Here is a 13,236-nt window from a genome sequence, read left to right as displayed (position 1 = left end):
TTAATGATAAATAATTAATTACATTATTAAATGTTGTTAACAATGATGCGTCAATGTCGTAGCTGCTGGAGGTGGAGTTGGTTTTAGGGTTCGGTCCAGTGGTTCCCAACCTGTGGGTCGGGCCCCTGCAAAAGGTCACAGAATAAATCTGAGGGGTCGTGAGAAGATTAAAAAACAACTTTCTACTGCAGGGATACGGACACGTTTTTTTTCCGACTGTTCCTGTAATTTCTGCTTTTTGTTGTGAAACATTGGCGAATATGAAACATCTGGACGGGAAATGTCTCAAAAACATTTAGTCACATCAATATTGCGATTTAAAAAAAAAAAATATATATATATTGTATTTAATGGAGTAAATGTACCTTTCCACCACTGAAAATGCATCAGAAAAAGTCCAGTTTCAAAACCGCCTGCTTTGTTAATATTCAACCATTTATTTGATAATAATCGTCAGATGAAAAGGGCATGACATGATACATGACACAAGACGATGAACTCGAAGGGCATAAAATATGGCCGCGCAGCAACGTGACCGCTATAAGGCGTGCAAAAAACCCTTTGCATTGGGCTGGAATGGCGTCGCGCAGCACTAACCAGGTGCAATCCTTCATCTTCTTCCCTTTTCAGGAGCCGTAGAGGGCGGACAGTGAGATAAAATTAAATTAAAAAAATACACAAAGTAGGACGCGAGGTGAGAAAGAGATGTTAAGACGAGGCGTGAAACCAGCGGCGTCAGACGGAGGACGGAGAGGAGAGAGACGTGGACACACGGAGAGAGAAGAGGAGGACGAATACGTAAGACGAGGAAAACGGCTCTGCAACGACGGTTGTAGTGTTCGAACTTGGTGGATTGTAAAAGAAAGAAGCCTCGACGCTGCCCCCTGCCTGTCACGGCACGCAACAACAGTCTTCATCATTGGATCCAGTATATATATATATATATATATATACATACACTTCATATATATAAATATGTGGGCGGCTGTCTGTCCAGCAGCTGACCTGCAGGTTTTAAGGATAAGAGGGACCGGGAGCCGAGTGGGAGGAGGCAGCAGCTCCGGCCTGCGATTGGCCGAGGAGGCGCTGCGTCTCGCCGTCCGCGGGGCTGTCCTCCTCGGAGCTGGGTGGGGCGTAGAGACCCAGAACCTGCAGCACCTTCAGAGGGAGCTCCTGGTGGACGGAGGAGGAGGAAGAGGAGGAGGAGGAGGAGGAGGAAGAGGGAGGAGAAGATGTCACATTTAGACGTGTGATGAAGTGTTTTCACCTCCTGAGATTTTTAAGAACTCTTCTCGTTTGTGCTTTTTACAGTTCGAAGCTTATCGGTGTTTTTATGCAAAATCTTTGATGTAGAACAACTGCAAAGTACAAGTACCTCAAATTGTACTGTAGTTAACATCATTTGGCAACACAAATATATTGCAGGTATGTAGTAGATATATATATATATATATATATATATATATTTATAGTATTTGGACACAGTGGGAGAGTTTCCTGACACACGTCTCACCTTACACTGAACCAGCTGCAGGTAGATGGCCTCGGCGCCGCACACCACGGTCAGCAGGTCCAACTTCATCGTCAGCTCGTTGATGTGCTGCCGACCAATCAGAGGGGAGGGTGGGGGGGGGGGGGGGTTAAATAAGCCTGCAAAGATACTGTAATCTGTGATCACACGCGCACACACACACACACACACACACCTTCAGGATGGTGTTGAAGTCGTGGTCGGAGCCGATCAGCTCTCCTCTCTGGGACTGCAGGATGGAGCAGGCGATCAGCAGGTGGAAGTTGTCACACGGGAGACGAGTCCAGAGGACCTGAGGGAAGAAAACGGGACGTCGATGATAAAGGTCCAGCCCGAGGAAACGACACGAACTCCCCGACGGCCGAGAAGGTTCAAGTTTCGTGTTGGAAACTTCGGTTGAGATGACGTGACGCTGCGCTCACCTCCCACAGAGTGAGGATGTCCTCGAAGGAGAACTCCCTCTTGAACCAGATGAGCAGCCAGCGGAAGCAGAAGCAGAGCGAGCCGCTGTCCTGAGAGTCTGAAGGAAGAGGACAGAAGTTCAAATTCACAGACGACCAAAACAAAAACAAAAAAAAAAAACACGCGCTGACCGTTTATGTACGTCGTGAATAATAATTATCGTGTCAAATCAAAAGGTCGCACTCATAACTCGCTGCTATAAGTTCCCAGCGTCGTCTCCGGGCTTCTTCGAGATAATTTGATTACCATTCAGTCTGAATACCAGCCGACCGATCAGACATGTCATCTTCCCGAAAAAAAAACACCTAAAAACCATGCCACAGGTCTTTTAGTTGCAAAGCAGCTTATTCACAGCCACAGTTAGGATCTGAAACGAAGCGCCCTCTAGTGGTCGTACAGAGAACGGCAGTCAGATGACGTCTGCATAATGCCAGCGTGTCTCCTTGTAAGGTAGGAGGCAGGTCGGGCAGGCGGACTGTGTTGCAAAACGGCTTTTACTGTTGCCATGACGACGGACTTTCAAGTTCAACTGGTCCTTTGAACACAAAAATATAATTTGTGCGTGCGCCTGAACCCGATTCGGGGAAACGATCCTCCGTGGGGCGGAAACAATCGATCTATACGAGTGTACGTTTTTTTTGTTTTGGAGGACTGGTCGGTACTGACCCAGGAAGTCGCAGAGCTCCGGGTCCAGAGCTTTCAGCAGGACGCTGAGCTGAAGCAGCTGCTTCTTCATGGCCTCCTGAGACTCCTCAAAGTTCTGGTGCTGCAGAGGAAAACATAAAAAAAATAAAATAAAACGTGTTCAGTCAGTCAGACACATGAAGTGTGAAGTTTCCTGACCTGCTGCAGGTTTGTGACAGATACTGAGATGTTTTTTTGTTTTTGTTTTTGTTTTTTTTTACTGACCAGCAGCTCCATGAAGCCCGTCAGACACCAGAAGGACTCCACCTCATTCTGGGTGACGAAGAGGATGGGAGCGAGGAGGTCGCTCATCCCCTGGACGTAACCTGGAGACAAACACAGGATGTCTGCGTCCAGCTGAAGAAACCTTTAGCTGCAGTTAGTTTGAATTTGAATTTGACTTCAGGCTCTCTGATGAGATGTGAAGCTTTTAGGTCATCAAAATAAACGAAACGACTTTTTGTCTTCGTGCTTTTTAAAATGTTGTTTATTTATCATCGGCTCTAGCTTCTTTTTTTTTTTTTTTTTTTTTTAAAAAACACAGATTTGGTCGTATTAATGGTTCAAAATGATGTCAAATTGCATGTTTTTAATTGAAAAAGAAAACAAAAAACTTAATTTTGGGGGGGTGGGGGGGCGGGGAGGTCCTCTCACCAATTTATGTGCATAAGTCTTCCACAAGACTTTTTTTTTTTTTTACTTGTAAAGCTCTCATTTAAACAAGTTCCTTACAACTAAACTTATCATTTTATGATTGAAATGTCCCCGAAAATCATTTTATTACCGCTAAAAAAAATAAAATCTTCTTAATAATAATGCGATATATTTAAAAGACGGCATACTGGGCTGCGTACTGCGGCTCAGGTTTCTTACCGTCGCTCCTCATTTGATTTCTTTATTTAAATGATCAAGCAGCAGACACGTTTTTCGTCGCTGCAGCGAAGCGGGCCGGACGCTCGAAGACGTGCTCTTACTGCGGCCCGGCTGCCGTTCAATACGCACCCAGGTCGAAGTTGTACATGCAGTAGGTCATCAGCACGTCGTGCAGCAGCGCCAGGCCCGGGTTGTCGCTCCCGGAGAAGAAGGTGTTCTGTCGGTCCGTCCTGCTGACGTCCCGCTCTGTCACAACACACAACAAAGACGGTTTTCAGCTCCGGCGCGTCCACCCGGCCGCTCCGACTCAAAGTGCGCGCTCCTGCCCCGACCTATCAGGCTTCTGTATCCTCTGAGGAGGGAGTTCCTCATCTCCTGCTCCTCGCTGACCGACTTCCACTGCACCTTCATCCTGAAGTACTCGTCCCTGCGGACACACGGAGGGGAGGCGCGGCGCTTTAAAAAGGAAAAAGTTCCCAACGGTTTAACTGCGTTTCTGCGGCGGAGGGGGAGATGTGGCGCTCACGTCTTGGCCCGAACGATGTCCTCCCTTTCCTTGGCGGTGCTGCGCCACGGATAGAAACCCAGGAGGAACTTCCACACCTCCTTCCTCAGCGACGGCTTGACGCCCTGGAGACAGAAGAGCGTCGTCAAGATCTGCTGAAACGGGGAGCTGGAGATCCACCGTGACCCGGTTCACCGTCCTACCCCTCGGAACACCAGCTCTTTGACCCTGTCTGGGTTCCTCACGCGGCCCTCGGAGTCCAGAAACTCCTCCCACCGGTCCAGAGCCGGTCCCCTGGTCACGTCGGGTCTGGGGCCGAGCTCCACGCCCTGAACAGGGGAGAAAAACAAAAACAACAACAAAACAAAAAAAAACAACGTTTACATTTCGATCCGTAACCCGCGAACGTCACGACTCCGATTGCTGTTTCTTCTCCTCACGCAGGTGATGAGCTCGAATCCGGGCTCTTCGTCGGACTGGGAGGGCAAACTGGGATCCTGAGGACCACGCGGGTGGGCGGGGGAGTCCGGAGGCCGAAGCGCCGCCCGGAAGAAATTTGTGACTTTGGAGAATCCACCGAATGTGGTGGCGTACGGGTCCTGGATGAACCTCTGATTAAGAGGAGGGGGGGGGAAAGAAGCAGAATCACGAAGAGAAGATTTCTCCATTCGAAACATATTTAACATTTTCTGATTTGAGTTTTTACAGCATTAATGTCGTCTCGTGTATAACTTCAGGTGTTGTTTTGGCTTAAAATAGTTTTGAATTATTCCCTTTAGTTTAATTTTTATTGCTTACCGGGTTTCAATTTGGTTAACGTACGTTGTATTTATACGCACTTTAAAAATAAACTGGCTCATGTTTTTGTCGCCGATAGAAAGACTTATTTGACAAAATAAGACAGACTTCATATAGAATTTTGTTTTAAACTGATCGAGGATTAAAAAAAAAATTCACAACTGAGCTTATTTCCATCGTGTTCCTGTGATGAGTTCATTCACTCCGGCTGCTACTTTTGGTTTAACAGCGAGACGTTTGACTTCAATTGCCGAGAAGTTAAACATCGAGCGAGAGACTTCCGGTGATATAAAAAAAAAAAAAAAAAAAAAAACCATCAGCTGGAATTACCGAGACGAGATCGGAGCCGTCGTCGAGGAGATGCAGCTTGTCGAAGGACTGAGAGAGAGCGCCCGAGTCGTGGGGGTAGGCGAGGAACAGCCGCCCGTCCACCGGTGACCTGACCACAACCACAGAAACCACGCGAGGTTAATATTTATCTTTGCCCCCCCCCCCCCTCCATGCGATATGTTGGATGAGATGACTCACTGGTCCAGGATGATGTAGCGGTGCAGCGCCCGCAGCAGCTCCCTGGTTCCCCCTCGGTGGAAGTGCAGAGGAGGCAGCGGGTGGCCGCCCCGGCTCGTCAGCACCAGGAAGTTTCGGCCCAGGGAGAAGCGGGCCCTCCGAAGGGAGTAGAGCTCGCAGAGAGGCAGCGAGAAGGCCCACTGACCTGCGGGGGAGGGGAGAGGGGAGGATAGGAGGAGGAGGGGAGGGAGAGGGGGGTGGGGGTACAAGGAGGATATTCGTTGGTCCGAAAACCCGGTTTCTCAAAAGTCGAGCTGGCGGCGTCGGCGGACCGCACCTGACTCTCTGACCGGGACGTGCTCCCGATCCTTCTTCACCGTGCTGATGACGGCCCAGTCGGGCTCGTACCCGGGGTCGAAGTTCGTGTCCTCCTCCCCTCCTTCTCCGTCCTGATCGGGGGAAGGAAATTATCGGAGAGATAAATATCGGCGACCGCCTTTCGATGTGTCGGCGCGCAGTATCGACCGATCAGACGGCCGCTGACCTTTCTGGAGTAGAGTACGGCGGGGGCGCAGCGACCTTCGTCCTCCAGGGGGCTCCACTCCAAAGCCGGCACGCCGGCCTGAGAAAACAAGGACACGGTCAGCCGTCTCGGCGGGGTGTTTTTTTTTTCCCCCTCACCTCTTTCGAGGGTACCTGAAGTAGACTCGGCTCAACCCAGATCTGCTTACTCGCTCCACGACGCGGATGAAGCCCGGGATGCTCGTGTCCTGGTTGCTCTTCTTGGCGTTGGTGTGCAGGTACACGCCCTCCTTCTCGAATATCAGCTGAGAAAAAAAAAGTCCAAAAAAGTGAATACACATTTGTGGGTCAGAAACTTTGTCCTGTTGTCTCTGGATTTTAAAGTAGTTCAAACCGGCTCCCAAACACTAGAAATAATCTCATGACGTCACATATAAAAAAACTAACCAGTCAAACCAGGACTTTAACTTTCACAGTTGGACTCTGTTGGTACTTTAAATGTCAGTAAAATGAGCTGAATATTTCTTCAGGTAAAAAAAAAAAAAAAAAAAAAAAAAACTGCATGACACATACATGTCACATGACTGAAGAGATTCCTCAGGGCTCACAAACTCGGGGAGACTTTACTGTGATAAAACTACAGTCCAGCGGAGTTCACTGGTCTGATCACATATTTACAGCTGTCGTTTTTAACAACGCGACGGTTCATATCCGAGCCGGTTTCACAACGAGCGGCTCTCGGCGTCCTGCTTTGGATTTTTATCGACACGTTATTGGGAAACCGATCGCTAGCTCCCGAGTGTTAACGTCCTGCTAACTCCCAACGAGTAACTCCGCCGAAAAGATGTAAACACGGCGGGACTGAAATAAACCGCCCGTGAAAAACAATACAAACGAAACAACAACAACAACAACAAAAAACCTTGGAAATGTACCTTGTAATCTTCAACGTTGGGCTCCATGTTTTTGTTTTGCTGCCGTTCATCCAAAACAAACCCTTACGTCACACTGTCACACTTCCTGCTGACGTAAAAGTCGGGCTGTGATGTCACGTGACACAAGTAGCCAATCAGACGGCATAACATATATATATATATACACCTCCTAAAATGCTTTACAATATATATATATATATATATATTATATATTAGAGGTGTGACTCTAATGCAGCTGATACTCGACTGACGTGTAAAGAAACGAGATGTATGCATGTTTCTAAATAGAGTTTAAAAAGAAAATAATGCCATTGACTGTATATAAAAGATACACTGCTCCAGTTTACGTTATTTTGAAGGGCATATAAACGCACTTTTATGTCAGGTAGTAATATTAGTTTCTGGTTATTTTGAATAATATATTTTAAAATATATTTTTAATGTATGAACTGGAGGTATTTTATTTTTAAATCTGAGCACAATAGCGATGCATATTTCTGCAAGGGGCACATAAATTATATAAAGACAAGATAGACTGAGGCTCATAAAATATATATATATATTGTATATAATATATATATATATATACTGTACTGTATATACTGTGCATTTTATAGTTAATATTTTTTACTGTTATTTTATTACTTTTTATTATTTTATTGCTTTCCTGTATGCAGCTGCAGCGAAAAAAATGTCCCCTTGGGGATTAATAAAGTAACTACCTAACCTAACCTAACCTAACCTAACCTAAAAGATGTTACAATATTTTTTTTATTATTGTGACCAAGGACAATAAAATGATCAAATGAATGGGTGGTTGGTGAAGATAGGAGTTTGTAACGGCTGTGGAGAAAGAAAAAAAAAATCTATAGTGGTAGTTTGGTGACGCTCAGGAGGCAGATAGCTCCATCAGGAGTTGGAGGAGACCAAACCAGAGCACAAAGGGGAATACTTATTTACCAGTTTGCAGGTTTCTGCTGCCCCCAAGTGGCCAAAAACGTGTAATTACGATATGTTCAAAAACCGCGTCCGGGACAGTGAATACCCCAGAAATCTTCATTGAAACGGTCATTTTCCACCAGCAGACACGTCTGGTGTTGTAGTTTCTCAAAATGACCACTAGACGACAGTAAATCCTCAATTTTAAACACGTTTGGGTCAAGAATCAACTGGAGAAACATGCTGGCGAAGGTACTTTTATTATTATTATTATTATTATTATTATTATTATTATGACATTCTGTCCACTGCCACGTGATAATATGACATATTGTTTTGGTCTGAAATGAGCAGTTGAAAACATAGGTGTGATGGATTTTCACAATAAAGACACAACAACCGTGTGTGACTTGCAAAATCTTTCAAAATAAGGCGAGCACGTGCAAGTCCACAGGGCTGTTTATTTAGTTGTTAGAATAAATTACATATTTCCTGGCCTCATGTTATTTGTTAACAACGTGTATTCAATGAATTTAGATATGTATTAATACTAGCAAGGTGGTTATGTCTTATTATAATTATAATTAGTATTATATATTATATTTTATCGTTGCACCCCTCCAGTTTGTTGTGCTCCGTTTCATTTGGATTAAAGCTGCAGCGACTTGTTGATCTTCGGTCTTCTCGACCGGAGAAACGTGAAACTTTCAAGCAGCTGTTAGGTGGGTGAAGGTGAGGGGGAGTCGGTGCACGTGCACGAGGACGCGACGAGGACGAGCCCGCCCACAGACCTTGGTCACGTGTGCAACGTGCGTTCGATTGAAAGTCAGTAAACAGGTGACGTCAGAGCCGCGTCAAGTTAGCCAGAGCTAAAACCGGAAATGAGCCAAAGTTAACTCTGAAATTAAAAACGTCACTTGAGTACATTTGACCATGTTGGCAAAGGTTTTTTTTTGTGGGTTTTTTTTTACACATTAAACTAAACGTTTATCTAAAAAAAATAAATTCCTATAACGGAGAATTCTTTATGATATTGACTGCAGATGATCAATATTTCAAACTGATAAAAAATGATTGGCAAGCACTTTACAGATCGAAACTTTCAACAAGAAAAGAGAATCCTTAAATAACGATTTAATTTGGAAATGATTATTTGGACTGTTTTGATAGAAAATATTTCTTTCAGTGTGCATAGGAAACTTTATTGCGCTTTTTTATTTTTACATTTTTAGGAATACTGTATATATTGTACTTTAATTATTGGGCAACAGTGATGGTTAAAATATACTTGATATGAATATATTTGAAGTTTATTGGACGTTTCGTTGGTAATTACAAGAAAACGTTTTCTGGAAAATACATTTTAAAAATCACTGATCTCTTAACTACTGTTTGTTTATGTCGCTGTGGTTACAAACAAACAAACAAACAAACAAAAAAAAACGTTATTCGTAATAACATACCAAAAATGTCCTTTTACATTTTTACTTAAACAACACAAAAGAGGAGAGAGAGAGAAAAAAAAAATTTAATTAAAAAAAAAAAATCACGTCCGGCTTTTATTTTGAAATGTCTAAAAGGATTAAAATAGGCTCGATGTTCGCTGGCTTGCTTGCCGCTGGTGGAGAGCCTAGCTAGGGGAGAGAAACCGTGGGAGAGGGCTGCAGACGTGCGATTAAAAAGAAGTTTAAGCTCGATAAACATCCGGCAACGTGGAAGAAAGAAAGCGAACAGGTAGGTGGACGACTCCCCTCCTCCCTGTCAGCTGCACCTCCGAGGCTCGGCTCCCGCTGGAGCCCGAAAAATGGAGGTGAAATATATGTGGGTCTGTCATGAGGAGGCTGCACAGAAGGCTGGCACAAACAAGATCAACAACAACAACAACAACAACAACAACAACAAAAAGCAGCAGCTTAGGGCGGTGTGAGTGGAGACACGACGGCTGCAGAGGATCAGTGGAGAGGATTTACAAAGAGCTAACGGGGCAGTAGCTCCTGGAGTTAGCATTGGTTGGTGTCATGCAGCTGACCGAGGTGGGGGTGGTGGGGGGGAGGAGGTGGGGGAGGAGGTGAAGGGGGGGAGGGAAGGAAGGGGGGGGGCAGGCAGGCCAGGCCGCGACAATCCCAGCGCACATTATTCACGCAGGGAGATTATACCTGCACATATGCTGCATAAACCTGCAGCAGCTTCATAACCACGTTTTCTAAAGATAACTTGTATTTTTATTTTTTAATGTTTTCCCAGGAATCACCAGCAACGTGGCAACATCTCTTCTCTTCTCTCCCCTGGCTCTCCGGACACTCCACCGCCCCCCTCCCCTCTACTCCAGCCCCACTCCCGGCCCATCTACCAAGTCCAACATATCTCACCCAGTGCCTCTTCACCCACTCTGCGTCCCCATCAGTGGGAAACTATCTGGACGCCAGCAAGACGCACGCGCACGGCAACCAAAAAGCGAAGCGTCGGCCCCGTCCCTCCCCAATCGTTCATCGGCGTCCCGTCTCTTCCAGCCACGAGTTCAGCACCGCCATGGCCTCCATCACTCGGTCCACCGAGCCCGACATCCCGGACAACCACAGGGAGAGCTGGCTGGCGCTGCTCTCCGCCGCCGAGGCGTACTGCCAGAAGTCCGGCTGCGACCTGGCCGTCCTCACGGCCTGCAAGAAGTTCCGGTCGTCGACGGGGGAAGGAGACGGCGGCAGGAAGCGGGAGAGCGGCGGCGGCGGCGGCGGCGTCTTCCCGAGGGATTGCGGCTTCTCCTACAGCGTGTGGGGTCAGGGCTTCCTGGCCGAGTCGGCGCGCCGCTACGTGGACGACATCGGCGTGCTGCACTCCACCACCATGCTGACGGCCCAGAAGCACACGCGCCAGAGCGGCGGGGGGGAGGGCGGAGCCAAGCCGGCGGTGGACCTGACCTCTGACCCCGGACACAGGGGGGTGAGTAGGACTCGTTTTGCGCCGCACCGGTTTCGGTCCAAAAAAAAAAAAATCGTCCGTGGCGCGCGTGCCCGCGTGACTCCCGTGTTTTGTCGTCGCAGAGCTTTACCGGTGACGGCGGGGTGGGCGGAGTCAGTCCCAACGGCCGACTGTACTCGCAGAGCTACCCGTCCATCTACAGCTCGGGGGCGGCGAGCGCGCAGCAGGCCGGCGGGGAGCGGGAGGAGGAGCGGACGCTGGAGGCGGACCGGGACCGCCGGAAGGCCGGGATCGTAGAACTGGAAGAAGAGTGTGAGGAAGAGGAGGAGGAGGAGGAAGAGGAAGAAGAGGAGGAGGAAGAAGAGGAGGAGGACATGGACGAGAGACGACCTTACGGGAATGAAAGTGCAGGTGAGGAACGACTCGGGGAGTCGAAATAAAAAAAAAAAAAAAAAAAAAAAAAAAGATTTCAGACGACAAAAATGCTGATTCGCTTTCCGTCGGGCGACCTCCGAAGTTTGTGATTGACAATGTCGCGTCATTGCAGTGAATGTTTCACGTCTGCGCTCCAGGTGTCTTCTCCATGGACGAGGACTCGCTGTCCCGTGACTGCGAGCCGTTCTTCGAGTCCGACGGCGAGGAGGAGAGCACCGACGGTGAGTTGTTGTTGTTGTTGTTTGTTTTTTGTTTTTTGTTTTTTTGGGAGATCCGCTCGCGTGTTCGATGCACGCGTTTTGTTGAACGCCTCCTCTTTCCTCTGTCTGCGTCAGGCTCCCTGAGCGAGGACGCCCCTCCTCCTCCTCTTCATCATCCTCCTCCTCCTGCGACTCGCGGCATGGCCATGGGACAGGCGTACTCGTCCCGCCAGGCTCACTCCATGGCTCTGGCCCGCTCGCTGCCCGTGTCGGTGCCGGTGTGGGCCTGCAGAGGGAGCCGGGCCGCTCCGGGCGACAGCGGCAGCGGAGAGCGGGTGAGCAGAGACACCCCCCACATCCCCCCATCCCCCCTCATTAAAAAAAAAAAGTTCAGGTCAAAGGTCGAAGCCTGTCGACGGCCGACCAAATCAGATCAGCCGGGAAGACGGAGGGCACTTTTTTTTTTAAACGTAGTTAGTTTGAGCGTTTCGTGGAGTTAGAGTCAACAAAAGTGGGCTCGTTTTTTGTTGTTGTTGTTGTTTTGTTTTTTTAATCGCCACAAAACCAACAACGATTGCTCCCAATTATTAACTCGTCAAGTGGAGACAAAAGATTTACCTCCCTGCTGTAACTTGGCAAATTCTAAGAATATAATTTTTTTTTTTTTTTTTTTTTGTCAAATCAACAAAAAAAATATGGCCGATAACTTCTTAATTATTCTTTAATGTATATTAAGGATGAGTAAGTGAATCGATTTTTTTTTTTTTTTTTCTGGTTTTTCCATTCACCCTCCTGACCGTCCCCGTATCGTCATGGTAACCTGTGTGTGTGTGTCTCTCAGGTGGGCTGCGCCGACCTGGAGCACATCGCTGCCAGTATGAAGGCCCTGCGGGACCCCGGAGCCACCGACGGCACCGAGATGTTCGGGGAGCTGCCGCGACCGCGCCTCAACACGGGCGACTTCTCCCTCAAACACTGAGCGAGAGAGAAAGAGAGAGAGAGAGAGAGAAAGAGAGAGGAAACGTGGGGAGATGGGTCGTCGTGGTGACGGAGGAACCCCCCCCCCCCCCCCCCCATCTCCCACCCTCCTTCCCCGGGATGTGAAGCAGTGTAAAAGCTAGAACCTCCATTTATTTCTCACTAACCAAAATTAACGGCACGAATGCTTTGAGGAGTAACTGCTGTTAGGAACATCAGTACACATTCTCAACACTACAACCACACTCCCCCCCCTCCCCCCCCCCTCCCCCCCCCCCCACATACACACCACAACACCACAACACTACATCACTACAACACTACATGAGGATTGGATGTGTGTGTGTGTGTGTGTGTGTGTGCGGTCCACGGATCACAGTGAAGCGGATTACCTGCGAAGTAATGAGATCACAGGGTGGGTGGGGGGGGGGGGGGATGTGGGGGGGGGGGGTTATCTTAGTTTAGCATAAAGATTGAAAGAACATGTAAATTTACGTCTAAAGCTCACGTTCCTCTCATGACATTAATTAAACCCCAAAAACTCACTGGTGTTCATGAGAATTTCATATTTAGAAGAAGAAGAAGAAAAAAAAAATCCTCTAATGTCTTAAATTAGCTGTAACTTGGGTGTCAGTGTTAACCGCTTATCTCACTCATGACATGTCTTGGAGGACATAAACACATGGACATGCTAACAAGCTAAAAAAAAAATTAAAAAAAATAAAAAACTTTGGCAGGGGATCTTTAAAATGTTCTTTCGAGCTTGTTGAAACTCTGCACAACCAGTAGAGGGCGCCAACCCCGTAATAGTTCATCCACCCATACAGCGCCTCGAAGAACTTCCAGGCGATTACATCATTTCAACTAAAACTTGAATCAGCTGTGAAATTACTGACAATTTAATTTAAACCGGAAACAAATAAACCGTCCGGCTCCTTTTTGGATGTACTT

The 13,236-nt window shown here is 47.4% G+C and overlaps 2 protein-coding genes across 2 annotated transcripts; one reads left to right on the top strand and one right to left on the bottom strand.

Moving 5' to 3' along the window:
* Nucleotides 1-416: 416 nt before the first annotated feature.
* On the bottom strand, nt 417-6,906 carry tbc1d17 (TBC1 domain family, member 17). Its single transcript, XM_069165429.1, has 17 exons — nt 6,818-6,906; nt 6,092-6,187; nt 5,905-5,982; nt 5,698-5,809; nt 5,382-5,565; nt 5,184-5,292; nt 4,496-4,666; nt 4,259-4,384; nt 4,077-4,180; nt 3,883-3,977; nt 3,680-3,796; nt 2,903-3,003; nt 2,660-2,759; nt 1,954-2,051; nt 1,707-1,823; nt 1,514-1,600; nt 417-1,173 (listed from the first exon to the last, which is right to left on the bottom strand). The coding sequence occupies exons 1-17, from the start codon at nt 6,842-6,844 to the stop codon at nt 1,015-1,017; spliced, it is 1,881 nt and encodes a 626-aa protein (XP_069021530.1). The 5' UTR covers nt 6,845-6,906; the 3' UTR covers nt 417-1,014.
* A 2,450-nt stretch (nt 6,907-9,356) lies between these two features.
* On the top strand, nt 9,357-12,709 carry akt1s1 (AKT1 substrate 1 (proline-rich)). Its single transcript, XM_069165310.1, has 6 exons — nt 9,357-9,490; nt 10,001-10,693; nt 10,795-11,083; nt 11,245-11,328; nt 11,443-11,642; nt 12,149-12,709. The coding sequence occupies exons 2-6, from the start codon at nt 10,286-10,288 to the stop codon at nt 12,284-12,286; spliced, it is 1,119 nt and encodes a 372-aa protein (XP_069021411.1). The 5' UTR covers nt 9,357-9,490; nt 10,001-10,285; the 3' UTR covers nt 12,287-12,709.
* The last annotated feature ends 527 nt before the right edge of the window (nt 12,710-13,236 follow it).

Source organism: Embiotoca jacksoni, unplaced genomic scaffold (assembly GCF_022577435.1).
Source record: "Embiotoca jacksoni isolate LCO1_2020_lvr unplaced genomic scaffold, fEmbJac1.0.p SCAF_34, whole genome shotgun sequence".
In the NCBI taxonomy this organism is placed as follows: Eukaryota; Metazoa; Chordata; class Actinopteri; family Embiotocidae; genus Embiotoca; species Embiotoca jacksoni.
This window is presented reverse-complemented; position numbering and strand designations above follow the sequence as displayed.

Excerpts from the sequence above, each read along its gene's own strand:
- tbc1d17 (XM_069165429.1), bottom strand. The coding sequence starts at position 6,844 with ATGGAGCCCAACGTTGAAGATTACAAG. Across the intron at positions 4,667-5,183 it reads ACGGCTCCGATCTCGTCTCG|AGGTTCATCCAGGACCCGTA; the intron begins GTAATTCCAGCT and ends CCTCTTAATCAG. Across the intron at positions 1,174-1,513 it reads TGCAGCTGGTTCAGTGTAAG|GAGCTCCCTCTGAAGGTGCT; the intron begins GTGAGACGTGTG and ends TCCGTCCACCAG.
- akt1s1 (XM_069165310.1), top strand. The coding sequence starts at position 10,286 with ATGGCCTCCATCACTCGGTCCACCGAGCCCGACATCCCGGACAACCAC. Across the intron at positions 11,084-11,244 it reads TTACGGGAATGAAAGTGCAG|GTGTCTTCTCCATGGACGAG; the intron begins GTGAGGAACGAC and ends TCTGCGCTCCAG. Across the intron at positions 11,643-12,148 it reads ACAGCGGCAGCGGAGAGCGG|GTGGGCTGCGCCGACCTGGA; the intron begins GTGAGCAGAGAC and ends TGTGTCTCTCAG.